The following is a 27950-nucleotide window of genomic DNA, read 5'->3' on the forward strand; positions in this document are numbered from 1 at the left end:
TAGTAGAGTTCAACAATTACTGTGATAATCTAAAATTTTCATAGTCAGGAGCGAATTCCTGATGCAACCTATCAGTGTGATGCCGGTAGATTTTTTAATCTTTATTCATTCACGGGATGTGGGCATCGCTGGCAAGGCCAGCATTTATTGCCCATCCCTAATCGCCCTTAACTGAGTGGCTTGCTAGACCATTTCAGAGGGCAGTTAAGAGTCAACCAGGTTGCTGTGGGTGTGGTGTCACATATAGGCCAGACTGGGTAAGGACAGCAGATTTCCTTTGTTATGTATGTAACTATGTAATACTTGCCACCAGAGGGCGCGACTGTTGGAGTCCTAATGGTCACCTGCACACACGTGCAGGGCCAGCATAACAGGTTGGCTGCCATGTTGTTTAGGCACTCTGGAGTTGTAATAAAGAAGACTAAGGTCACACTAAGTACTCAGCCTCGTAGAGTTCTTCTATACACAACATCCTTCCCTAAAGTACATGAGTGAGCCAGATGGGATTTTACAACAAGCCAATAGTTACATGGTCACCATTACTGATACTAGCTTTTTATTCCAGATTTTATTTATTGACTGAATTTAAATTCCCCAGCTGCCGTGACGGAATTTGAACCTACATCCCTGGAGCATTTGTCCAGGCCTCTTAATTACTAGTCCAGTAACATAACCACTATCCTGCCATTTCCTCAAGATTAAATGTTCATAGATAACAGAAAGACTAAACTTCTTTTAGCTAGTAGCAACCAAAACCATTTTAAGTTGTTCCAGTATTGAGTCTGTCTGAAAATTAATGTAAAAAGATAACAATGTAGCGATTCAATATATTTAAGGTGGAGATAGACAGATTTTTGGACGATAAAGGAGTCAAGGATTATGGGGAGTGGGCGGGGAAGTGGAGTTGAGGCCAACATCAGATCACATTAAATGGCGGAGCAGGCTCGAGGGGCCGAATGACCTACTCCTGCTCCTATTTCTTATGTTCTTATGTAGATCTTTATGACCTGCAAAAGAACAGACTCCCAGATTCATCAGATATATGTCACTACAGGATTGGAAAAACGCAAATATAACGCCACTATTTAAAAAAGGAGGCAGACAAAAAACAGGAAACTATAGACAAGTTAGCCTAACATTTGTCGTTGGGAAAATGCTGGAGTCCATTATTAAGGAAACAGTAGCGGAACATTTGGAAAAGCATGATTCAATCAAGCAGAGCATGAAAGGGAAATCATGTTTGACAAATTTGCTGGAGTTCTTTGAGGATGTAACGAGCAGGGTGGATAAGGGGGAATCAGTGGATGTGGTGTATTTGGATTTCCAGAAGGTGTTCGATAGGGTGCCCATAAGAGGTTACTGCACAAGATAAAAGCTTACGGGGTTGGGGGTAATATATTAGCATGGATAGAAGATTGGCTAACTATTCAGAAAACAGAGAGTCGGGATAAATGAGTCATTTTCTGCTTGGCAAACGGTGACTAGTGGGGTGCCGCGGAGATCGGAGCTGGGTCCCCAACTATTTACAGACTATATTAATGACTTAGATGAAGGGACTGAGTGTAATGTAGCCAAGCTTGCAGATGATACAAAGAAAATTATGAGGAGGATACAAAAAATCTGCAAAGGGATACAGACAGGCTAAGTGAATGGGCAAAAATTTGCCAGATGGAATATAATGTGGGAAAATGTGAGGTTATCCACTTTGGCAGAAATAACAGAAAAGCAAATTATAATTTAAATGGAGAAAAATTGCAAAGTGCTGCAGTACAGAGGGACCCGGGGGTCCTTGTGCATGAAACACAAAAGGTTAGTATGCAGGTACAGCAAGTAATCAGGAAGGCAAATGGAATGTAGGCCTTTATTGCAAGGGGGATAGAGTATAAAAGCAGAGAAGTCCTGCTACAACTGTACAGGGTATTGGTGAGGCCTCACCTGGAGTACTGCGTACAGTTTTGGTCTCCGTATTTACAGAAGGATATACTTGCATTAGAGGCTGTTCAGAGAAGGTTCACTGGGTTGATTCCGGAGATGAGGGGGTTGACTTATGAGGATAGGTTGAGTAGGTTGGGCCTATACACATTGGAGTTCAGAGGAATGAGAGGTGATCTGATTGAAACTTGTAAGATAATGAGGGAGCTCGACAAGGTGGATGCAGAGAGGATATTTCTACTCATAGGTGAAACTAAAACTAGGGGACATAGTCTCAGAATAAGGGGCTTCCCATTTAAAACTGAGATGAGGAGAAATTTGTTCTCTCAGAGGGTTATAAATCTATGGAATTCTCTGCCCCAGAGAGCTGTGGAGGCTGCGTCATTGAATAAATTTAAGGCGGAGATAGACAGGTTTTTGCACGATAAGGGAATCAAGGGTTATGGGAAGCGGGCAGGGAAGTGGAGCTGAGTCCATGACCAGATCAGCCATGATCTTATTGAATGGCGGTGCAGGCTCGAGGGGCCAAATGACCTACTCCTGCTCCTATTTCTTATGTTCTTATGTACCTTAGATTTGGAGGAAATATAAACATGGATCGAAGAGCAACTTAATATCAGACGTAATAATTCCTCAATTAAATTGTAACACAGCATGTAAATTATTTTAACAACAAAACTGCAGGTATACAATAATCTGTATGTAAGGCAGCTTGGGCAACAGCTAACATTTATTGTTTAAAACTTATATACTATGTACCAAAGAAGAGAAAAACTAAAAAAAAGTGCCATAGCTAAGATGTTTGAGATGTGTAGTTTCACTGTTTATACAAGATGTGGCAGGATCATTAAGCTATCAGAAATATATACCTGATATAGAACAACGCAGAACAGAAACAGCATCATGTAGATAATCTTGTACACGACAATCTTGCCCTCAAAACTGACGAAGAAGAACATTCCACCACAGATGTAAATCCAATATTTGACAAACATTCCCATCACCAGGTTTCCAAATACTTTCATTATCTCCTTTCCTTGTTGGTCATCATCTATATGAAACAAAAATACCAGGGTTACTGGACAATTTTTTTTTTTAAACAGAAGGTTTCCGTTCCCAAAGGTTAGATTTTCGTCCGTAATTGCCTGGAAGGTAATCTGGCAGAATGGATCACCCGCCCTTTAAAGAACCTGCCCGATTTTCAATAGGTAAGCCGGGTGATCTGCTCTGTCAAGAATGAGAGGTGACCTTATTGAAACATATAAGATGATGAGGGGGCTCGGCAAGGTAGATGCAGAGAGGATGTTTCCACTTGTGGGGGAATCTAGAACTAGGGGCATAGTTTAAGAATAAGGGGTCGCCCATTTCGAACTGAGATGAGGAGGAATTTCTTCTCTCAGAGGGTTATAAATCTGTGGCATTCTCTACCCCAGAGAGCTGTGGAGGCTGGGTCATTGAATATATTTAAGTGAAGATTGACAGATTTTTGAATGATAAGGGAGTCAAGAGTTATGGGGAGCGGGCAGGGAAGTGGAGCTGAGCCCAAAATCAGATCAGCCATGATCTTATTAAATGGCGGAGTAGGCTCGAGAGGCCAAATGGCCTACTCCTGCTTCTATTTCTGATGTTCTTATGTCACATTACCGCCCAGGTTGTGAAGACCAAAATCTACCCCGTCTTATTTAATCTCACTCATGCGACGAAAGTCAAGAGGTTTATTGTGTTCTATAACAATTCAATCCAGAAGCTACTCTTCAAACATATTCTCAGGTAAGCGACTTAATAATCCTCATTTACCTTTTTCCTCCACCTTGACTTCTGATAAGGCACATTCCTTGTGTTTCTCTGCTTCACGGCGCTCCGTAATATATTGGCGGAGCAGCAGCCAGAATGTCAGTGCACACAGGATCTAACGAATAAAGCAGGTTTGTAAGTATTCTGAATATAGAAATAATCAATTACATTGTGACATTTTTGGAAATGTAAAACTCTGTTTCACTTTTAGTTCATTTTTTAGTGATTTTTATGCTTAAATGCTGCCAACGCAATAAAAGTTGCAGTGTCCAAAACATAACAAATTGTATTCATATAGCACCTGTAACGTATTAAAATGTTCCGAGGCGCTTTACAGAAATTTGACAACGAGCCATATATTAAGACAAGTGACCAAAAATTTGGTCAGGGAGATAGGTTTTAAGGATCGTCTTAAAGGAGGAGAAAGTGGTAGAGAGGTGATGTTTAAGGAGGGAATACTAGAGCTTAGAGCCTTGCCAGCTGAAGGCGTGGCCACCAATGGTGGAGGAGGAGGGCTGAAGGGGGCTTCAGAGATAGGGAGGGACAAGGCCATGTAGAAAATTGGTCATAATTGGAGAATCGCAGCGATCTCGGAGGGATGTAAGGCTGGAGGAGGTTATAGAGGGAGGGAGGAATGAGGCGATGGAGGGATTTGAAAACAAGGATGAGAATTTTAAAATTGAGGCGTTGTCGAGCCAGGAGCTAATGTAGGTCAAGGGTGATGGGTGAATGGGACATGGTGCAAGTTAGGATACAGACAGCAAACATACAGCAAATTAATTTTCCTCTGCCATACAAGTAGCAGTTATGGAGGTGGCCTATCAAAAATCTTCTCAGTGAGAGCGACAGCATTAAGCTAAAGGAAAAGGCTTATTTAAAAAAAAAAAATTTAAAGAAAACTGGAAATCCAGCAGACAGAGATAACTATAAACAGAGCAACAGAGGGATACAAAGAAAGTTAGAAGACATGCAAAAAGGGATAAAAAAACTTGCAAGAGATCATCATATGCAGTCCCTCGAAATTGAGGAAGACTTGCTTCCACTCTAAAACTGAGTTCTCAGGAGACTGCACAGTCCAATCAATACAGGAGTTACAGTCTCTGTCACAGGTGGGACAGACAGTCGTTGGAGGAAAGGGTGGGTGGGGAGTCTGGTTTGCCGCACGCTCCTTCCACTGCCTGCGCTTGTTTTCTGCATGCTCTCGACGTTGAGACTCGAGGTGCTCAGCGCTCTCCCGGATGCTCTTCCTCTACTTAGGGCAGTCTTTAGCCAGGGACTCCCAGGTTTCGGTGGGGATGTTGCACTTTATCAAGGAGGCTTTGAAAGTGTCCTTGAAACATTTCCTCTGCCCACATGGAGCTTGCTTGCCGTGTAGGAGTTCCGAGTAGAGCGCTTGCTTTGGGAGTCTTGTGTCGGGCATGCAAACAATGTGGCCCGCCCAACGGAGCTGGTTGAGTGTGGTCAGTGCTTCGATGCTTGGGATGTTGGCCTGACGATGGTGCATCTGTCCTCCCAGGGGATTTGCAGGATCTTGCAGAGATATCGTTGGTGGTATTTCTCCAGTGATTTGAGGTGTCTACTATATGTTCCATGTCTCTGAGCCATGCAGGAGGATACACTACAGCCCTGTAGACCATAAGCGTGGTGCCAGATTTGAGGGCCTGATCTTTGAACTCTCTTTTCCTCAGGTGCCCGAAGGCTGCACTGGCGCACTGGAAGCGGTGTTGAAACACTTTGTCGATGTCTGTCCTTGTTGATAATAGGCTCCCGAGGCATGGAAAGTGGTCCACGTTGTCCAGAGCCGTGCCGTGGACCTTGATGACTGGGAGGCAGTGCTCTGTGGCGGGGTCAGGTTGGTGGAGGACCTTTGTCTTACGGATGTTTAGTATAAAGCCCATACTTTCGTACGCCTCGATGAAGATGCTGACGATGACTTGGAGTTCAGCCTCTGAATGTGCGCAGACCCAAGCGTCATCCATGTACTGTAGCTTGACGACAGAGGTTGGGGTGGTCTTGGACCTGGCCTGGAGGAGACGAAGGTTGAACAGGTTCCCACTGGTTCTATAGTTTAGTTCCACTCCAGCAGGGAGCTTGTCGAGTGTGAGGTGGAGCATTGCAGTGAGGAAGATCGAGAAGAGGGTTGGCGCAATGACGCAGCCCTGCTTGACCCCAGACATGGAATGGGTCTGTGGTGGATCCGTTGGTCAGGATCACAGCTTGCATGTCATCGTGGAGCAGGTGAAGGATGGCAGCCAACATTTTGGGGCAGCCGAAACGGAGGAGGACGCTCCATAGTCCCTCGCGGTTAACAGTGTCAAAGGCCTTTGTAAGCTCAAAGAAGACCATGTGCAAGGGTTGGTGCTGTTCCCTGCATTTCTCTTGCAGTTGGCGTGCCATAAAGATCATGTCCATTGTACCCTGTAGTGGACGGAATCCGCACTGTGACTCTGGGAGGAGCTCCTCAGCCACAGGGAGAAGATGATTGAGGAGGATTCTAGCGATGACTTTCCCAGTGACTGACAACAGGAAGATTCCTCTGTGGTTGCCGCAATCGAACTTGTCCCCTTTTTTAAAGATGGTCACGTTTACTGCATCTCTGAGATCTCCTGGCATGCTCTCCTCCTTCCAGATGAGAGAGATGAGGTCATGCATTCGTGTCAATAGTGCCTCTCCGCCATCCTTCAGTGCCTCAGCGGAAATTCTATCCGCTCCCATTGCCTTGTTGTTCTTGAGCTGATGGATGGCCTTTTCTACCTCGCGCAGTGCTGGGGTTTTGCTGAGATGGTGGCGGGTAGCATGCTGTGGGATGGAGTCGAGGACACTTGTGCCAAAGGCAGAGTCTCGATTAGGGAGATCTTCGAAGTGCTCCTTCCAGCGGGTCCTGACTGCCTCGGAGTCCTTGATGAGTGCCTCCCCATTCTTGGCCAGCAGTGGGGTGGGGCCTTGGGTGCTTGGGCTGTAGGTGGATTTGGCTGCGGTGAAGAATCCTCGCACACCAACGCCAGAATCCTTGAATATCAACGCTACCAATAGAGATTTTCATAAATATATTAAGAGAGTGGTAAGGAGGAATGTGGTCCCAGAGGGGTGCTAAGGTGTGGTGCTAACCGACTGAATTTCTCCTCCTATGAGTATTATTAGGAAGTAGATGGACCACAGAATACTTAGGGCTAGAAATTCATTATCGCCCACTTTGAGATGGTGACGGTGCCAGGGTGCAAACTGTCAGCGTCGCTGATAAACCTTCACTGAAGTTTGCGGCAGGAACTGACAGTGCGGCGCCCCTCTCTGGTGCTACTTATCTAATTCGCTTTTGAAAGCCACGATTGGAACTGCCTCCACCACCCTCTCAGGCCGTGCATTCCAGATCCTAACCACTCGCTGCGTAAAAAAAGTTTTTCCTCATGTCGCCTTTGGTTCTTCTGCCAATCACCTTAAATCTGTGTCCTCTGGTTCTCGACCCTTCCGCCCATGGGAACAGTTTCTCTCGATCTACTCTGTCCAGACCCCTTTGTCGTCACTTTTACTTGTTTTTTTTAATTTCCAGATTTTTTTTGAACTGAATTAAAATTCTCAAACTCCCACGGTGGGATTTGAAATCCTATTCTATTCGAGATGAGCAAGTCCGGTCTTTTGGATTACTCGGACCAATAACATAACCATTACCTGACCATTGAAATGGGTTTAGGTCTCGGTTAACGTAGCAGCGAGTGGAATCTCAGACAAACATGCTGAACGTTTGCATGCAAACACAAATTAACTGTGAGGCCTTTTTATCATTAAAACTGACCTGTGAACCCAGTTCAGCACCTGGGGTCTCCATCCTTGTTAAGACTCCTGTAGGCACGGGAAGTTCATCTTCTGTGAGGTCGAGGCTCCATATATATTGCAGGGTTAGTAGCATATTTCCATAGAAGACCATGAATGGAGAGGTAAGCATAGCATATCGCCGCCGGTTACGCACCATCCAAAGTACACAGGACCAGATCAATAACACAAAGGTCAGCCAGCTATGGTAAGTAATGCTCCAAGCCTAAAGGAAACCAATTAAGATGATTTAAAAAAAAATGCTCAGATAAACCCAAACATTCTAAAGCACCTTGGCACTCAAGCCGTAACTGTGGGACTGAACATAATGGATATTCATTAAAATCAAAATATAATGGCCCAGAAATTCCGATCGAGGTCTTCCCGTAGGCAAACTACTGAAAAAATGGAAAAAAAATGCGCACTTACCTGAACGTGCTGCGCTCGCTCGAACTTCCGATCCTGAGGCCTTCACTCGCTACGTATTGGAGCGCATGCACATTGGGACGTCCGTATGCTGGAGCTGGGGTCACATGGCTCTGGGCAGCCAATCAAGGTACAGTATTTTTTCATTCATAATAATGGGAACTCCGTAAGTTGGAGTTCCATTTATTATGAATGAGAAACTCCCCCAAACATACAAAAGACTAATAAAAAAAAATACACTATATATTTAAGATTCATTTAAATGAAAGTTCTTATAAAAAAGATTTCCCGACTTTTTTTAAAAAGTTTTTTTAATTGTACCTTAAAATAAACTTACCATAGTGGGGAGGGTTTTTAACAATAAAATATGTTTTCATATGTGCTTATTTAATTTAATTTTAATGTTTATGTATGTTTTTAAACACTTGCGCCGATAAAAGTCGGCTATACGCATGCTTTTTCAGGCGCAAGATTTTTGAGGACATTTGAGGGCAACAAATGCATAAATATCGCAAATCTTGCCCTGCAAGTGTCCTCGCTCCCTATATGCGCGGCATCTGTCAAGCCAGAAACTTGACAGATCGGAAAAGCCGGTTTTCAGCGCATGCGAAAACTTTGTACGGACCCAGGACATTGGAATTTCAGGCTCAATATTGGGCTGGAATTTGCAGTGGGTAATAACAACGAATGGTCAGCATTTGCCCTCATTACCCCTTTGAAACTGACCGCAACTTCAGGATGTAGCACATGCGCATCTAAACCGGGAAATACAGAAGAAACTGCGACACTGGCTTCAATGTGGACACCTCCCCCACATCCCCACACGCTACCCTCCCCACACACTTCCCACCTCCAGCCTACTCACAGCCGACAGTCAATTTAATCAGTGAAAGTAACAATAACTTGGGCTTTTCCGCGGTCATAGTGCTGTTAAATACCCCATTAAATGTTAAGCCGTGTTGGAATAGGTGTACCTGGGGTTTAAACAGGGTATTGACTGGTAAGCAAACATTATAGCCCTGAAAAATTATTTTTTATATTTCTGGAGTGTCAAATTTCTCCATAATGATAAAAATATATATATTTTTTTAAACTAAAAAAAAAATGTTTGTGGTGTTAGTTAAGGGGTAAATATTGACCAGGACACCAGGATAACTCCCCAGCTCTTCTTCAAAAAGCACCATCAGATCTTTTATGTCTACCTGAGAGACCAGTGCAGCTATCTCTCAGTACTGCACCGGAGTGTCAGTCTGGATTACATGCTCAAATCTCTGTAGTGGGATGTGGAACCACAACCTTCTGACTGAGGCGAGAGTGAAGGTCAGGATGAAAAGATGCCGTTGCCAGGAGAAGGCTGGTATTGGAGAAATTAAATGAATACAATAAATCCAGCTTTCTCCAGTAATGTTCATAATTAGTTTGACGGCACATAGAGCATGACGTGGCACCAATGAAAGATCTCCTTGGAGCTGGGGTAACGGTAATGTCATGTGACTGCTTGCACTGTGATCTGGTAATAAAAATATAACTAATAATGTACAAATTCCGGTCCTCAAGATGTCAGGGCCTTCGTGACGCTTTTTGAGTTTGTTTTTAGTTTCCAATTCTGGAAGGTGGGATTTTCTTGCTTATCTAACAGTGGGACTAGCGGCAGTTGTCTCGTGTCGCCTTCCACGTACTAGGTGGGGTTGATCTATGAGAAAAGGCTTGTTTTTCTGTTCCTATAAAAATTCTCATGCTGAGGAAATGGCTGTGGCTCGTGAGCCACTAAGCATAAATCTTGCACTGCAGCACACAAGATCATTTGTTATCATGTGTCGAGGCAGTCAGTAATGGTGAATATAGAATCAGTCTTCCATCTATTGTACTTACCATCATAGCAATGAGTGCACATATATAGCTCTGCTTCATAATAAAACGAAAGATGGTGATAATGCTGTTGAGCCTGCTGTTAACTGGCTCCTCTGGCAGTTTTTCTTCTTCCGTCTTGTCTGACAATAACAATTAGAAATATTTAATCACCTTTATTTAAATTCATCATAATTCTGGTTCGTACAATCCAACAAAAAAAACACACTTGTTTTAAATTACATGGGTAAGCTGAAATAAATGCCTGTAGTAAAACAGACCAGAATAACATGACAGGAGAAAAGAAATTCCTGAAATAATAGTGGTAAATTTTCCAAGGTATTAACTGACATTGGGGTCTAAAGTCTGCATCAATGCACCCATGTTAAAGGCCTAAAGTGGGTGCAACAATGACCAATTTAGCAGGGCAGAGGCCCACATCAGCCCTGCACAGGTGTTTGGACCCCTGGTGAGATGGTCAGGGCCTTTGACGGGCTTCACGGGGCTCCTGCACCCATCGCAGACTGGGAGTGTTGAACTTCGTTTGCAGCAGTGGGAGCATCCACTCTGCAAACTGCAGGGGCTGGATTTTCCGGTCCTTTGCGCCACCGGGTCTCGCCCCGGAGCGGCATGGAGCGGGGCGGCGAGGTACTCCTGCGTCCTGTCGTGAGCTTCGGGTCGGGTTTTGCGGCGATGCTGAGCAACACCGCCAGGAGGAGCTGCGCTGGATGTGCAAACGCCTCTCACTGCGACACCGTCCGAGTTTTGACTCGAACCCGACCCGTACGCCTGGAATCGCGCCTCGTTCTAACCGCCTGGGAAACCAGAGCGGTCCAGCCATGCCGGCGGCGGTAATGAAGGTAAAGCACTGTAAAGGTAAGCGCGCGTGTTTGTTCTTTTAATTTTTTTACGATTTGTGTTGTGGTGGCGTGGGCAATGTTTTGGGAATATTTTTGTGGGTCTTTTTTAAGGTTTTTCTCCCCCCTCCAAGGCCTCACTCAGAGCGCACATGCCCAGCACTTCAGTTTGCGAGTTTCCCATTTAAAAAATATAAGAACATAAGAAATAGGAGCAGGAGTAGGCCATTTGGCCCCTCGAGCCTGCTCCGCCATTCAATAAGATCATGGCTGATCTGATCATGCGCTCAACTCTACTTTCTTGCCCGCTCCCAATAACCCTTTACTCCCTTATCGCTCAAAAATCTGTCTATCTCCGCCTTAAATATATTCAATGACCCAGCCTCCACAGCTCTCTGGGGCAGAGAATTCCACAGATTTACAACCCTCTGAGAGAAGAAATTCCTCCTCATCTCAGTTTTAAATGGGCGACCCCTTATTCTAAAACTATGCCCCCTAGTTCTAGATTCCCCCATGACTGGAAACAGCCTCTCTGCATCTATCTTGTCGAGCCCCCTCATTATCTTATATGTCTCAATAAGATCACCTCTCATTCTTCTCAACTCCAATGAGTACAGGCCCAACCTTTCTTCATAAGTCAACCCTCTCATCTCAGGAATCAACCGAGTGAACCTTCTCTGAACTGCCTCCAATGCAAGTATATCCCTCCTTAAATAAAGAGACCAAAACTGTACGCAGTAATCTAGGTGTGGCCTCAACAATACCCTGTACAGTTGTAGCAGGACTTATCTGCTTTTATACTCTATCCCCCTTGCAATAAAGGCCAATATTCCATTTGCCTTCCTGATTACTTGCTGTACCTCCTGATTTTTGCACCTCGAAAGTTGTACAACGCCTGCCTTCATGCTGCTTACCCTGGCGCAGGGCCCCAGATGGCGAAAATTCCTTACTCAAGCGCAGACTATTCCCAGCCGGTAACTTTCCCGCTCCGCCTCCGTTTTTGCCCCGTAAACAGAAATGTCTAAAATCCAGCCCCAGATCTACTTTGACCAGAGTCAGCGACAAACTGTTTCTTGAGGAGAAACAGGTCTCCTGAACGTACGAAAGCTGTTTCATTCAGTTTGATACAGCTGAGCTCGCTTAATAGCAATGGTTTAATTTCTATTCTGATCAAATGAGGGCTGCAACTCCTGAGCTGGTTAATTTTGAAAAAGGTCAATGGGAGCTCAGAAAAACTGATGATTTAACTTACCAGGAGATTCATCGGCCATCTCCCATTTATACTGTGGTGTGGAATACATCTCCAGTGAGATTGGACCATTCTCAGCTTGCAATGCAGACTGCATACTGTGGTAGTCTACAGGGTTTCCATTTACTGTCACCAGCAAGGCCTGTAGTGCAATCAAAAACATCAAGTATTTTTTTACACTATTTTCCAGAAACCCTGTTTTTAAAATTCAGCAATAGGATATTATGGCTTTTTATTATGAAGAACTACTTGGTCCCAATTACTGGGTTATTTGTTGAAGAACAATCGCCAAGTTCATTTGATTAGAGAGGAGAGGTTTTTAGTCTTAAAAACTACATTGTAGATTGAAAAAATATTGCCCGAGGGTAATTAGTGCGAATCATTTTCATGCTGTGTTAGTTTTGCAAATGTACCTGCACTAAATTCAGGAACTTTGTGATGTGATTTTTCTGCATCAGAGCATTAAGATGTAAGTTACAACTTCTATACTGATAATAATGTATTTGGTTCAATAAGCAATTATTTATGGTCATCGCAGCAAAAACTGAAATGTATCATCAAAGTTGGTTTGAACAGTTTAATGAAGGAGGTGAAAAATTGGCGGTTAATTTTGACGTTGGGAAATAGTGTAAGATGTGTAATATCATCTTGACCACTGGTTAAACACCTTTCCTGATTTCCGCTTTGGGAGAGGTGTTTAATGGGTGGCGGAGCCGATATCGTTCTTTTAAACTATTGCCCGAAGTCCAAATTACTCCCTTGGCATGCAGAAAGGATTCAACAATACAAATTAATAGGCATTCTCCTTAAGCTAAAAGAACACTTAATATTGAACCATTCAAATATGGTAATTTGGTAAAGCCCACTGAGTTTATTTGGTGCAATTGACAAGAAAACATTTCTTCGGTGACTAGCAAATTTTGCTATTTCATTTATTCTACCTCTGCTGGGGAGTTCATTCTTTGGCATCTCCTAGCAACCGATTATAGAATGGCAATTCCAGAAGCATGCAAACATAATAGCAAAAATGTAGAAGATAATATTTAACTTCCTCCAAATACACAAGCATTTGAAAATACAAAAAAATCATAAAAATACAAAATAAATAACTTTTGTCGGACCTTGTATTTATATAGCGCCTTGCACGACCTCAGGATGTCCCAAAGCTCTTTACAACAATGAAGTACTTTGAAGTGCAGTCGCTGTTGTAATGTAGAAAATACAGCAACCAATTTGTGCACAGCAAGCTCCCACAAACAGAGGTAACGATCAGATAAACTTTTTTTTTTAAAGTGATGTTAGTTGCGGGATAAATATTGGTGAAGACACTGGGGAGAGCACCCCTGCTCTTATTCAAAATAGTGTCATGGGATCTTTTATGTTCACCCGAGAGAGTATACGGGGCCTCTGTTTAACGTCTCATTCATTGAAGTGCCAAGCTTAGATTATGTACTAAAGTCTCTGGAGTGGGCTTGAACCCACAACCTTCTGACTCAGAGGCAAGGGTGTTATCATTGAACCAAAGATTCAGGACAGAACTCACTTGGCTTATAAATATAAAAAGCAACTCAAATCTAAATACAATTATAAATGCAATTATAACATTAACAGTTAACATACATTTTTTGACAATTATGCCCTAATCCTTATTAATTAAATCTATTAGTGCTATCTGGCATACATTGAATGGTATTCACTCCTTGAGCACTAGCTTTGCTTTACAAGGTTCTGGCTATCTTTTATTCTGCTGAGGTGGCTCTGCTCTATGTATCATTTCTTTTGACTGTTACATGTCAAGGGCTTGTGGAAAGAATTTGGAAATTACAGCTTCTATCTTGCTCTTCTGGTAATGAAAAAACAATAGAGTATCCTTGTGACAGTTTAAAGTATTTGTATGGAAGCTTTGAACAATGCTGACTTCTAGAAAAATAAAACCAAAGTGCTTATAGCCTTGTAGTCGTAAATATTTTGAAAATCTAGCCTATTGTTACTGTCAACCATGCATTTCTAAAGCAAGCATAAACACAATGCCATATATATATATACATATATACTAACATCAGAGGAGTTAGTGTCATCCTGGGTAATTGTAAGGAGCTGGAAGAGGCAAAAAAAAGAAGAAAATGTTATAATTGCAACGGTCCAAGTATCAATATGTCATGCATTAGTCAGTGCTTATTTCAATAAGCCTACAATATATAAAGAAATGACATGGCTATAGATCTCTATCTCTTCATCTATCGCCACAGATGTCGTTTTATGAATCTGTGTGCCCAGAATGCAGCTTCACCCACTAGGAGTACATACTGGATGTTCGAATCCGGCCAGGTCTCCTGAAATATACAGGTGGGAGGGGGGGGAGTGAAATTGGTCTAGACCACTGGAAAAGGAAATCCAGCAGGGTGTAAATCGGGCTAATGATTCACTAAGAGACCATTTTGCGGTACTGGTGAAAGCCAATTTCAACCCATACATCTCCAGACCCATATATCTCTAGAATTCTATGTGCTACAGGTGGGCGAAACTCTTCACTAGGGGCATGAATTTCACACACAACACACACATATATATATACAGATAGATAGATAGATATGATAGATTTTTGTTAAGGCGTATAGATGGAGTTAAGCTACAGATCTGCCGTGATCTAACTGAATGGCGGAACAGGCTCGAGGGGCTGAATGACCTAATCCTGTTCCTATATATATATATATATATATATATAAAAAAACAACAAAACTCTTCGGTAATACACACCAAAGAAATAGTTTGGCTTATTTTAAACCAATTTTCATGATTTACTTTGAAGGTAGAATTTTTACAAATTCAGGGACAGAGTTCAGTGACACCCATAGGTTCTCCCATCCACTAAAACAGTAAAACATTCTGCACTGTTTATATTACACGTTGTTGTATTATTATTATTTTGTGGAGGTAACAATTAAACTTATCTTCAATAACAGAACTTTCTCCCCCATTTTAGACAAACTTACTTTTGTGACAAGAGGGTAAGCTGGGCAGTAACAGAGGTCAGAGGTCAGTTGAAGAGGTTGCTCAATGGTGTGCTTGGCATCAAATCTCTGCTGGTTCTGAGAATTGTTGGGAGTCAGAGTAGGGAGATGATGCTAAAGCAGAGATAAAGGAAACGGAAAAAGGAAAAGAGAAAGCGGGGATAAATAGGCCCAGAGACAGAGAAGCAGAAAAGAAGTAGGACAACACAGCAAAACTCAACGGAGAAACACTTCAGAAATAATAAGACAGCTCCGATTGCTCTGCAAACCAACTATTTGGTACTTATTAGCAGTCTGTGAGGATCACCTGTCTAATATCAGCATAACAATGCTACACTCTATGGGCGATCAATGGAAAGCCTTTTTAGATGATTGTTCCCCAAAGGGAACAGTTTGCTATGAGACAACAAAGCAGAATGGGACATTTTCCTTTCCCATCCTATCATAGCCCTCCTCCTTTGTTCTTTCCTCCTCCCCCCCCACTCAAACACCTTTTCCCTAGTGCTGTACATACTTACAAACAGCTAAATCACCAATTCTGATGAAAGGTTATCGACCTGAAACGTTGGCCGCAAATTTCCCTACCTCAGCGGGTCCATAGCAGGCGATGTTGGTGGTGGGTCGCGGCATCAGCCGGTTTCCTTAAAGGGACAATGCCAAAATTTGCTTTGACGGTTGTGCTGTCAGTGTTCTATAGCACTGAGGTGCTGCAAACACTGACAAGCACAGCACAGAGGTGCAGGGCTGCACATAGGCTCCCCCATGACTCCCCCCATATGCATGGGGAGGTTCGTTTCAGAATGGCAGGCAGTGACTAGTGGGGTACCGCAAGGTTCTGTGCTGGGGCCCCAGCTGTTTACACTGTACATTAATGATTTAGATGAGGGGATTAAATGTAGTATCTCCAAATTTGCGGATGACACTAAGTTGGGTGGCAGTGTGAGCTGCGAGGAGGATGCTGTGAGGCTGCAGAGCGACTTGGATAGGTTAGGTGAGTGGGCAAATGCATGGCAGATGAAGTATAATGTGGATAAATGTGAGGTTATCCACTTTGGTGGTAAAAACAGAGAGACAGACTATTATCTGAATGGTGACAGATTAGGAAAAGGGGAGGTGCAAAGAGACCTGGGTGTCATGGTACATCAGTCATTGAAGGTTGGCATGCAGGTGCAGCAGGCGGTTAAGAAAGCAAATGGCATGTTGGCCTTCATAGCAAGGGGATTTGAGTACAGGGGCAGGGAGGTGTTGCTACAGTTGTACAGGGCATTGGTGAGGCCACACCTGGAGTATTGTGTACAGTTTTGGTCTCCTAACCTGAGGAAGGACATTCTTGCTATTGAGGGAGTGCAGCGAAGGTTCACCAGACTGATTCCCGGGATGGCGGGTCTGACCTATCAAGAAAGACTGGATCAACTGGGCTTGTATTCACTGGAGTTCAGAAGAATGAGAGGGGACCTCATAGAAACATTTAAAATTCTGACGGGGTTAGACAGGTTAGATGCAGGAAGAATGTTCCCAATGTTGGGGAAGTCCAGAACCAGAGGTCACAGTCTAAGGATAAGGGGTAAGCCATTTAGGACCGAGATGCGGAGGAACTTCTTCACCCAGAGAGTGGTGAACCTGTGGAATTCTCTACCACAGAAAGTTGTTGAGGCCAATTCACTAAATATATTCAAAAAGGAGTTAGATGAGGTCCTTACTACTAGGGGGATCAAGGGGTATGGCGAGAAAGCAGGAATGGGGTACTGAAGTTGAATGTTCAGCCATGAATTCATTGAATGGCGGTGCAGGCTAGAAGGGCCGAATGGCCTACTCCTGCACCTATTTTCTATGTTTCTATGTTTCTATGTTTCCCTTCCAATGGGCGGAATTGACCTCCCCAGGAGACCAATGCAGCCTGGTTGCACATTGCGCAGGAGGGCACAAGCAGGGATGTCATCAGGAGGCTGCAGTGGTGCAAACCTTTCAATGATCTCAGTAGATCACGAAACATTACTGCAAAGCCACACTCAACCTCATCACATCCCCATCACCCTACCTTCCCTACTCTACTCCTGCACATCCTTACTCGCACCAACTAACCTTGCACCTCCACCTTTCCCTCTCACTTTCTATCTACATTATCACATCCCCATCTCATTCGCCACCCTTCACACTCACCTTCATCCCAGTGCAAGCATACCAAGTAATAACACACAAGGGTAGGCACTTGTGTGTTTTAGCCAATGTTCATATGAAGTTTCTGTTAAAGTTCTGGCAAACCTTTATTTTGAACACTTTGCATTCTTGGACAGATTTGCGTGCACCTTTGGAAGTGGCTTAGTGAGTTGCAATGAATGGTGAGACATAATGGTTCCGCCCCACAATGGTGATGAGTGTGAAAGGAATGGATTGGATATTGTAGGGATGCTTTATGGTGTGAGTGTGGGATGGTGCCAACCTAGTGCATCATTGCATCCAGGGTGCACAAAGTCAAGTGAAGTAAATCTGGCTATGGTGAGGCCATCCCTGGCCTCCCCGGCAGCAATGTGGTCAGGAGCTGATGCCCTGTGTCCTAGAAACATAGAAACATAGAAACATAGAAAATAGGTGCAGGAGTAGGCCATTCGGCCCTTCTAGCCTGCACCACCATTCAATGAGTTCATGGCTGAACATTCAACTTCAGTACCCCATTCCTGCTTTCTCGCCATACCCCTTGATCCCCCTAGCAGTAAGGACCTCATCTAACTCCTTTTTGAATATATTTAGTGAATTGGCCTCAACAACTTTCTGTGGTAGAGAATTCCACAGGTTCACCACTCTCTGGGTGAAGAAGTTCCTCCGCATCTCGGTCCTAAATGGCTTACCCCTTATCCTTAGACTGTGACCCCTGGTTCTGGACTTCCCCAACATTGGGAACATTCTTCCTGCATCTAACCTGTCTAACCCCGTCAGAATTTTATATGTTTCTATGAGGTCCCCTCTCATTCTTCTGAACTCCAGTGAATACAAGCCTAGTTGATCCAGTCTTTCTTGATAGGTCAGTCCCGCCATCCCGGGAATCAGTCTGGTGAACCTTCGCTGCACTCCCTCAATAGCAAGAATGTCCTTCCTCAGGTTAGGAGACCAAAACTGTACACAATACTCCAGGTGTGGCCTCACCAATGCCCTGTACAACTGTAGCAACACCTCCCTGCCCCTGTACTCAAATCCCCTTGCTATGAAGGCCAACATGCCATTTGCTTTCTTAACCGCCTGCTGCACCTGCATGCCAACCTTCAATGACTGATGTACCATGACACCCAGGTCTCTTTGCACCTCCCCTTTTCCTAATCTGTCACCATTCAGATAATAGTCTGTCTCTCTGTTTTTACCACCAAAGTGGATAACCTCACATTTATCCACATTATACTTCATCTGCCATGCATTTGCCCACTCACCTAACCTATCCAAGTCGCTCTGCAGCCTCACAGCATCCTCCTCGCAGCTCACACTGCCACCCAACTTAGTGTCATCCGCAAATTTGGAGATACTACATTTAATCCCCTCATCTAAATCATTAATGTACAGTGTAAACAGCTGGGGCCCCAGCACAGAACCTTGCGGTACCCCACTAGTCACTGCCTGCCATTCTGAAAAGTACCCATTTACTCCTACTCTTTGTTTCCTGTCTGACAACCAGTTCTCAATCCATGTCAGTACACTACCCCCAATCCCATGTGCTCAAACTTTGCACATCAATCTCTTGTGTGGGACCTTGTCGAATGCCTTCTGAAAGTCCAAATATACCACATCAACTGGTTCTCCCTTATCCACTCTACTGGAAACATCCTCAAAAAATTCCAGAAGATTTGTCAAGCATGATTTCCCTTTCACAAATCCATGCTGACTTGGACCTATCATGTCACCTCTTTCCAAATGCACTGCTATGACATCCTTAATAATTGATTCCATCATTTTACCCACTACCGATGTCAGGCTGACCGGTCTATAATTCCCTGTTTTCTCTCTCCCTCCTTTTTTAAAAAGTGGGGTTACATTGGCTACCCTCCACTCCATAGGAACTGATCCAGAGTCAATGGAATGTTGGAAAATGACTGTCAACGCATCCACTATTTCCAAGGCCACCTCCTTAAGTACTCTGGGATGCAGTCCATCAGGCCCTGGGGATTTATCGGCCTTCAATCCCATCAATTTCCCCAACACAATTTCCCGGCTAATAAGGATTTCCCTCAGTTCCTCCTCCTTACTAGACCCCCCGACCCCTTTTATAACCGGAAGGTTGTTCGTGTCCTCCTTCGTGAATACCGAACCAAAGTACTTGTTCAATTGGTCCGCCATTTCTTTGTTCCCCGTTATGACTTCCCCTGATTCTGACTGCAGGGGACCTACATTTGTCTTTACTAACCTTTTTCTCTTTACATATCTATAGAAACTTTTGCAATCCGTCTTAATGTTCCCTGCAAGCTTCTTCTCATACTCCATTTTCCCTGCCCTAATCAAACCCTTTGTCCTCCTCTGCTGAGTTCTAAATTTCTCCCAGTCCCCAGGTTCGCTGCTATTTCTGGCCAATTTGTATGCCACTTCCTTGGCTTTAATACTATCCCTGATTTCCCTTGATAGCCACGGTTGAGCCACCTTCCCTTTTTTATTTCTATGCCAGACAGGAATGTACAATTGTTGTAGTTCATCCATGCGGTCTCTAAATGTCTGCCATTGCCCATCCACAGTCAACCCCTTAAGTATCATTCGCCAATCCATCTCAGCCAATTCACGCCTCATACCTTCAAAGTTAGCCTTCTTTAAGTTCTGGACCATGGTCTCTGAATTAACTGTTTCATTCTCCATCCTAATGCAGAATTCCACCATATTATGGTCACTCTTCCCCAAGGGGCCTCGCACAACGAGATTGCTAATTAATCCTTTCTCATTACATAACACCCAGTCTAAGATGGCCTCCCCCCTAGTTGGTTCCTCGACATATTGGTCTAAAAAACCATCCCTTATGCACTCCAGAAAATCCTTCTCCACCGTATTGCTTCCAGTTTGGTTAGCCCAATCTATGTGCATATTAAAGTCACCCATTATAACTGCTGCACCTTTATTGCACGCACCCCTAATTTCCTGTTTGATGCCCTCCCCAACATCACTACTACTGTTTGGAGGTCTGTACACAACTCCCACTAAAGTTTTTTGCCCTTTGGTGTTCTGCAGCTCTACCCATATAGATTCCACATCATCCAAGCTAATGTCCTTCCTAACCATTGCCTTAATCTCCTCCTTAACCAGCAATGCTACCCCACCTCCTTTTCCTTTTATTCTATCCTTCCTGAATGTTGAATACCCCTGGATGTTGAGTTCCCAGCCCTGCTCATCCTGGAGCCACGTCTCCGTAATCCCAATGACATCATATTTGTTAACATCTATTTGCACAGTTAATTCATCCACCTTATTGCGGATACTCCTTGCATTAAGACACAAAGCCTTTAGGCTTGTTTTTTTAACACCCTCTGTCCTTTTAGAATTTTGCTGTACAATGGCCCTTTTTGTTCTTTGCCTTGGGTTTCTCTGCCCTCCACATTTCCTCATCTCCTTTCTGTCTTTTGTTTTTGCCTCCTTTTTGTTTCCCTCTATCTCCCTGCATTGGTTCCCATCCCCCTGCCATATTAGTTTAACTCCTCCCCAACAGCACTAGCAAACACTCCCCCGAGGACATTGGTTCCGATTCTGCCCAGGTGCAGACCGTCCGGATTGTACTGGTCCCACCTCCCCCAGAACCGGTTCCAATGCCCCAGGAATTTGAATCCCTCCCTGCTGCACCATTGCTCAAGCCACGTATTCATCTGAGCTATCCTGCGATTCCTACTCTGACTAGCACGTGGCACTGGTAGCAATCCCGAGATTACTACTTTTGAGGTCCTACTTTTTAATTTAGCTCCTAGCTCCTTAAATTCATTTCGTAGGAACTCATCCCTTTTTTTACCTATGTCATTGGTACCAACGTGCACCACGACAACTGGCTGTTCTCCCTCCCTTTTTAGAATGTCCTCCACCCGCTCCGAGACATCCTTGACCCTTGCACCAGGGAGGCAACATACCATCCTGGAGTCTCGGTTGCGGCCGCAGAAACGCCTATCTATTCCCCTTACAATTGAATCCCCTATCACTATCGCTCTTCCACTCTTTTTCCTGCCCTCCTGTGCAACAGAGCCAGCCACGGTGCCATGAACTTGGCTGCTGCTGCCCTCCCCTGATGAGTCATCCCCCTCAACAGTACTCAAAGCGGTGTATCTGTTTTGCAGGGGGATGACCACAGGGGACCCCTGCACTACCTTCCTTGCACTACTCTTCCTGCTGGTCTTCCATTCCCTCGCTGGCTGTGGACCCTTCTCCTGCAGTAAGACCAACTCGCTACACGTGATACTCACGTCATTCTCAGCATCGTGTGCAGCACCAGTTGATTGCGGAGAACGTTGGTGTTTTTGGTGGTGGTAGTGCTGGTGTGCCTGGTGTTGCTGGTGTGATGCTGATGTTTGAGTTGATCATGGTAGGATTCTGAGGACCAAGGTGAGAGTGTATAAAGTGCACCAATGCTGATGAATTAGATGGCAGGTGAAGTAGAGATGACAGAAGTGATCTGTCAATGGTGGGAGAGGTAATAAGGCCAGACTGGATGGAGACTTGTGTAAAGATTTGCAGCATTCTGAATCTGTAGTGCAAATGCAGTTTAGAGAAGCTAGTGGTTAGGGGAACATTTCTCAATCAGCTGGGAGCTTTGACTTGACATTTGAAGCTGTCAACTCATCAGCTGATTCAGTGGCCAGTGACCTCCCACCTCAGTTTTATAGACGGTCTAGGCGCGGTGGGTAATCTGTCAAATTCAAAAAGCTGGGCGAAACCATTGTTAAGTGGCTGTAAACAAGCCACTACTGATTTTAATTGCCTCCCCCGCCACTGCGTGTCAGGTATGTTCAGCGCAGACAGACCCAACATTTGGTAAAGGCGCATGGCAGCAGGTTCACAGCGGGGTCCCGACCCCCCTAGGGAAAAAAAACAGTTTCCCACCTGACCCGCCACCGATCACACCCGCTGACACCCCGCAAAATCCAACTCATTAACTCTATTTCTCTCTCCACAGATGCTGAGTGCTTCCAGCATTTTCTGATTTTATTCAACATAATTTTTTTTAAGTTATCTGTTAAAGGTGCATTTGATTTTGTATTTCTTTGTTGACAGTTTATGGTGACATTTCATTAGTATTAGTTATAGTTGCAAACAGCGGAAGGAGTGCACGACAACCCAAGCACCCTGCCCACCCGTCCCTTCAACCACCGTCTGCCCCACCTGTGACAGGGACTGTAGGTCCTGCAGTGGACTCATCAGTCACCTGAGAACTCATTTTTAGTGTGGAAGCAAGTCATCCTTGACTCTGAGAGACTTCCTAAGAGGAAGAAGTTATGGAGTATGATTTATTGTGTATGGTAGATGTTATAATTATTATTAAACGCCTTGATCTCCTGTGGTTTTGAATACAATTCATCTGGGATCCGAAGCATGGTTGTTATGTTTACCTGATCATGGGACCTGCCCCTTTAAGGCTACTATTACAGTGAAGTTGCCCATACCAGTGTACAGCAGGACCAGGATAACATCCAAGCTTGGGGTGACAAATATTAGTAAAATCTGGCTAATATTTGCACTACAGAAATGCCAGGTAATGACCATCTCAAACAGGAGAAAGTCGAACCAATCCCTAATCTGCAGTGGAGCCATCTTCGCTGAGCCCCTCCGCCTCCCTGTCCCAGCACCAACATCTTGTGGGGAGGGTGGTGGGGGTGGCGGGGTGCGGAGGTGACCATTGACTAGAAGCTTAACTGGATCAGTCATATCAATGTCAGATCTTAAAAGTAATGCAGAGGCTGGATACTCTGATGAGCAGCTTACCTCCTGACCCTCTCCACCATCTACAAAGTTCAAGTCAGTTGTGCGATGAAATACTCCCCACTTGCCTAGACGGTTGCAGTAGCAACACTTAAGGAGCTGAACACCATCCAGGAAACAGAAATTCACCTGACAACGGTAAGGAACGATGGGGTAGATTTGAACTTTCACCGCCGAACAGAAACCTGGTGTTTGCATGGTGTTGTATCTGAATTACTTTCCTTGGTCAAGAAGAGGAAAGGGTCAATGTGCCTATTATACACACCACCCAATTTTCCTTTCCAGGGTACATAACGAATAGCTGATCTGCAAGGCCAGGCAGTGAAAGTTAAAATCTACTCCATATAATGGGACAACAGAATCTATAATGACACCACATGAAGGTCAATCAGCCTTTATTTTTATTGTATTATGAAATCAGAAAAACCTTTAGCAAATTGGACCATGCGTTTTACTATTTTCCCCTTGAAATCACCAAACTGTATGCAATCTGAGCAGGGTGGTTTAACTGGGAGAAATTAGCGAAAGTTGGAGGCGGAGGTTGAGTCGGAAAAATCTTGCTGTTGGTATCTGAACAACTTGCCTTGGTCAATAAGGGAAAGGAGTCAATGTTTTGGGGCAGGTTGTTTGGCTGGATGGAGGAGGGGGCTTGATGGGGTAGGAAAAGCTTTATAGCCAATGCAGAATATATTGTGGGAATGTGAGTGGTAGTTTAGATCTTTCCAACAGGATTTATTCCATAGCTTCCCTTATTCAGATTGTAAGTACTCTTGTCAACAAATAAAGTCCAAGGTCCATAGTATAAAATCCTTACTGGCAGCTTTTCCTTGCCAGAATTTTTTTGCTTGTCAGATGAATATTTCTCCATTCATTATTTGTTTAGCAATTTAAAGAATGAAGTGGTGAGAAACACCTTTGATATCCAGTGCTAACATTCTGGTCAAGTATATCACATGTTAGATGTAGGGTGAAGTGGCTTCTAATCTGTCACAGCAATGTACCTTAAATCCAATTTCAGAAGCGCACTTGTTCCTGCACTGTTGCCCAATATGATGGCCACTGGCCACAGGCTAATTGGGGACCCTGACATAGCTAATTGCATTTCTGATTAGTAAATAAAAAATGACTTAATAAATACCGGCATTGGGCAAGTGATTTCAATACTAATTCGCATGATGTATGCATGTGTACTTTACCTTTTTGTGCGTTTGTTGGTAAGATTATAAAGTGAAAAACAGAGTATGCAATTGCTTTTTTCTATGTTTCTATTGAAGAGAAAGCAGGAAAAGGGTACTGAGGGAATGATCAGCCATGATCTTATTGAATGGTGGTGCAGGCTCGAAGGGCCAAATGGCCTACTCCTGCACCTATTTTCTATAATTTTCTATGTTTTAGATCATTGTGAGTGCTTTACTTCCTTGGTTACTGAGTGCTGGTAAATGATTGTTAAGTAAATATACACATGTGATGTACATTTACAAGTATTGTGTGCAAGGTGATTTTTTTTCTAAAATTAGTGCATGCGGCTAAAACGGTATCACCATAGACTGTGGCCAGGCAGCAATTTATATTGGTTAACAATGCTTTCATTTTTAAAAATTCATTCACGAGATGTGGGCGCCCCCGGCAAAGCCAGCACTTATTTCCCATCCCTAATTGCCCTTGAGAAGGTGGTGGTGAGCTCCTTCTTGACAAAATAAGACTATTTCTGAGAGTCTGGAACCACATATAGGCCAGAACAGGTAAAGGTGACAGGTTTTCTTCCCTAAAGGACATTGGTGAAACAGTTGGGTTTTTAACAACAATCTGGTAGTTTCATGGTCACCATTACTAATAATATCTTTTTTATTCCAGATTTATTTAATTAACTGAATTTAAATGCCATTGTAGGATTTGAACTTATGTCTCCAGATCAGTGGTCCAAACCTCTGGATTATTAGCCCAGTAAAACATAACCATTGTGCCACCGTTCCCATGAACAATTGACAAGATTATTTTCAATCAGCTGATATTACCATGGCGAGAAAAGTAAATGAGCTTAAAGGGTCTTGTTTCTGATGATCTATCTAACCTTGATGGCCACATTATAGTAATGCTACATTCCCTGAGGCCCAATACATTGGTATTATGCAGTTTCCTGATCCCAAAGCTAGTTTACACAGCTATATTAATACAGGTCTGATGACACAAATTGAAAGAAGCTTCAACAATTTATTTAAAAATTTCCGGCAAAGTGACTAGCAGCATACCACCATCTTCAAATTGTGGACCTTTGACCTTGAGATACTTATAAGTAGAGGGAAGAAGCACAGGGGTTGGGGAGGGGGACAGAGGGGTTGGGGGAGAAGGAGGAGGGCCATCTGATGCAGCACCTCCAAGAAACTACTTCTGCTAGCGAAGACTTAGAGATGATGTGCCTTCTCGTAGGGAGACCAAAACTAGGGGCCATAAATATATGATAGTCAGCAGTAAATCCAATAGGGAATTCAGGAGAAACTTGCTCAGAGAGTAGTTAAAATGTGGAACTGGCTACCACAAGGAGTAGTTGAGGCAAATGGCATAGATGCATTTAAGGGAAAGCTAGATAAGCACACAAGGGAGAAAGGAATTGAAGGATATCCTGATAGGGTTAGATGAAGTAGGGTGGGAGGAGGCTCATGTGGAGCATAAACACCGGCATGGAGCAGTTGGGCTGAATAGTCTGTTTCTGTGCTGCATATTCTATGTAACAATCCCACATAAATTAAGCAGGAATCTCAAAGTTACTCTGTGACTCTTCAAAAATTAAAATTCACAATTTCTTCTGACATGATTTACAGTTACTTTGAGGCCTGCTCTTGCCTAAGCTGGATGGGGCTATTAAGGGCACATCTTGTTGCAGGACATTCCCTTGCTATCAAATCCACTTAGTTTCTGGTACAGAACATTTCCCATTCAATTTATTTTTGGTCCATATTCTTCTGATATTATTCATACAACTATTCTGGAAAATATTTTCCCAGTGTTCATAGATGTACACCATACACAAATTCTTGCAAATACACTTGGATCATTAAAATGTCATGAACAGTTGCAGAAAATAATCAAAAAGGCCATTGGAATGCTAGCTTTTATATCTGAAGCACTAGAATACAAGGGTGTTGATGTTATGCTGCAGCAATACAAAGTGACCTGGTGATACCTGGAGCACTGTGAGAAGTTCTGGGCATCACATCTTAGGAAGCATATACTGAGCTTGGAGGGAGTGTGCAGCGTAGGTTTGCCAGAATGATACTTGGACTCCAAGGGTTAAATTACGATGAGAGATTACGCAAATTAGGGTTGTATTCCCGAGAATTTAGAAGGTTAAGGGGCGATCTGATCGAAGTTTTCAAGATAGTAAGGGGAAGAGATAGGGTAGATAGAGAGAAACTATTTCTGCTGATTGGGGAGTCTAGGAATAGGGGGCATATTCTAAAAATTAGAGCCAGACTTTTCAGGAATGAAATTAGGAAACACTTCTACACACAAAGGGCAGGATTTTCTACTTTGCCATTTTTGGGGCGAAAACGGAGGTGGGGCGGGAAATTTACCGCCTGATTAACGTCAGCGATTAATTTTCATCATTTGGGCTCTGTGTCAGCGCAAAGGGAGGTGGTGCATTACTTTCGCGGCACGAAAACTGGAACCTTGCCAACTTTAGTGCGGGGCCGAGAGAGGCTTTGGGAGGGGAAAACAATTTCACAAAAACATTAAAAAAACATTGCCAACACCCTTACAATACAAATCGCTATCAGAAAAATAAAAGAATAATAACTGGAACTTACCTTTTTTACAGTTTACGCCACTCACCGCTGCTGGCAGGGCTGGACTGCTGTGTTTTCCCTGCCAGTCATCGCGGGGGGCATTTCGCGGTGTACAGGTTGGGTGCGAGACGAAACCCACAGCAGTGTTGCAATGAGAGCCATTGCACACCCAGCGTAGCTCTCCCCAGCAGTGCTTCTAAGCACCGCCGCTAAACCCGACCGGAGGATCACGACTGAGCGGAAAACAGCTGACCGCCCCATTTTTCACCACAGAGTGCTAAAAACCGGGTGGTAAACGACCCGAGAATCCAGTCCAAAAGGGTGGTAGAAGTTTGGAACTCTCTTCCGCAAACAGCAATTGATGCCAGAACAATATAACATTTTTAATCTGAGATTGATAGAATCTTGTTAGCCAAGGATATTAAAAGCTATGGACCAAAGGCAGGTATATGGAGTTAGGTCGCAGATCAGCCATGATCTCACTGAATGGCAGAACAGGCTCGAGGGGCCTACTCCTGTTCCTATGTTGCTTAGGATTTACCACATTCCATATAAAAGAGCAGTTACAAAAGGAAGTACAAGATCAGCATATTGTCTGAAAAGAATGATAATTAAACAATATTTTCCAGCATTTAGACAATAGATTTAACTTATGTGGGACAAATGGTAACTGGGCACATATAACAAAGTTTTGATCTGTCAAGAATCTCACTTTGGCTATCACTGGACACCAGTGGTGGTTTCAAGTGAACTGCGTCGTCCTGTGTAAAGATTTCAAATATGTAACTAAATAAGATTGTCACTCGTTTCCTTTTAAATAATTCTGATGAACTTTCCTACAGTTTTGTGATTGAATTTGAAGGTTTTTTTTAAAGAGGCATTTACCCTTCTCTCATCAGTTGCATAGTGCGCTGAATACCACATATTACGTCTCATGTCGGCAGTAACTGGTGAATCACTTCCAAATCGTTCATTTTGCTCTTCTTCCCCTCTTGCATAATTTTCCTCTTCAATATTCTGTACAGGTGGGAAGAGAACATCATTTTTCAAATATACGGATGTACATTCCGGCCACAGTTAAGAGGCACTTGAGTCCTCATGAGGCGGAACATACTTCGTTACCCCTACTCCATCAATATAGTTCCCCCCTCCTTCAGCTAATGGCCACAGAGTGGTCTCAGATTAAGTGCTCCCAGAGAACAATCTGAGTCGAGACTGAAGTTTCGAGAATAGATCATGACTTGTGTCCATCTTTTGTTGAACTTACCTGTTACATGTGACATTATTTCACAAATAATTGCTCAAATAATGACAGCAATGG

The 27950-nt window shown here is 43.7% G+C and overlaps 1 protein-coding gene across 1 annotated transcript in view; it reads right to left on the reverse strand.

Moving 5' to 3' along the window:
- LOC139260488 (piezo-type mechanosensitive ion channel component 2-like) overlaps window positions 1–27950 on the reverse strand; it is an 851737-nt gene that overhangs the window by 201705 nt on the left and 622082 nt on the right. Inside the window, exons 9-15 of the mRNA XM_070877017.1 lie at window positions 27515–27646; window positions 13972–14010; window positions 11917–12055; window positions 9832–9950; window positions 7517–7759; window positions 3730–3841; window positions 2802–2983 (exon numbers count right to left, since the gene is read on the reverse strand). Of these exons, the coding sequence (XP_070733118.1) occupies window positions 2802–2983; window positions 3730–3841; window positions 7517–7759; window positions 9832–9950; window positions 11917–12055; window positions 13972–14010; window positions 27515–27646 (966 nt within the window). The remainder of the gene's footprint in view (window positions 1–2801; window positions 2984–3729; window positions 3842–7516; window positions 7760–9831; window positions 9951–11916; window positions 12056–13971; window positions 14011–27514; window positions 27647–27950) is intronic.

This window comes from Pristiophorus japonicus, chromosome 1, assembly GCF_044704955.1.
Source record: "Pristiophorus japonicus isolate sPriJap1 chromosome 1, sPriJap1.hap1, whole genome shotgun sequence".
In the NCBI taxonomy this organism is placed as follows: Eukaryota; Metazoa; Chordata; class Chondrichthyes; family Pristiophoridae; genus Pristiophorus; species Pristiophorus japonicus.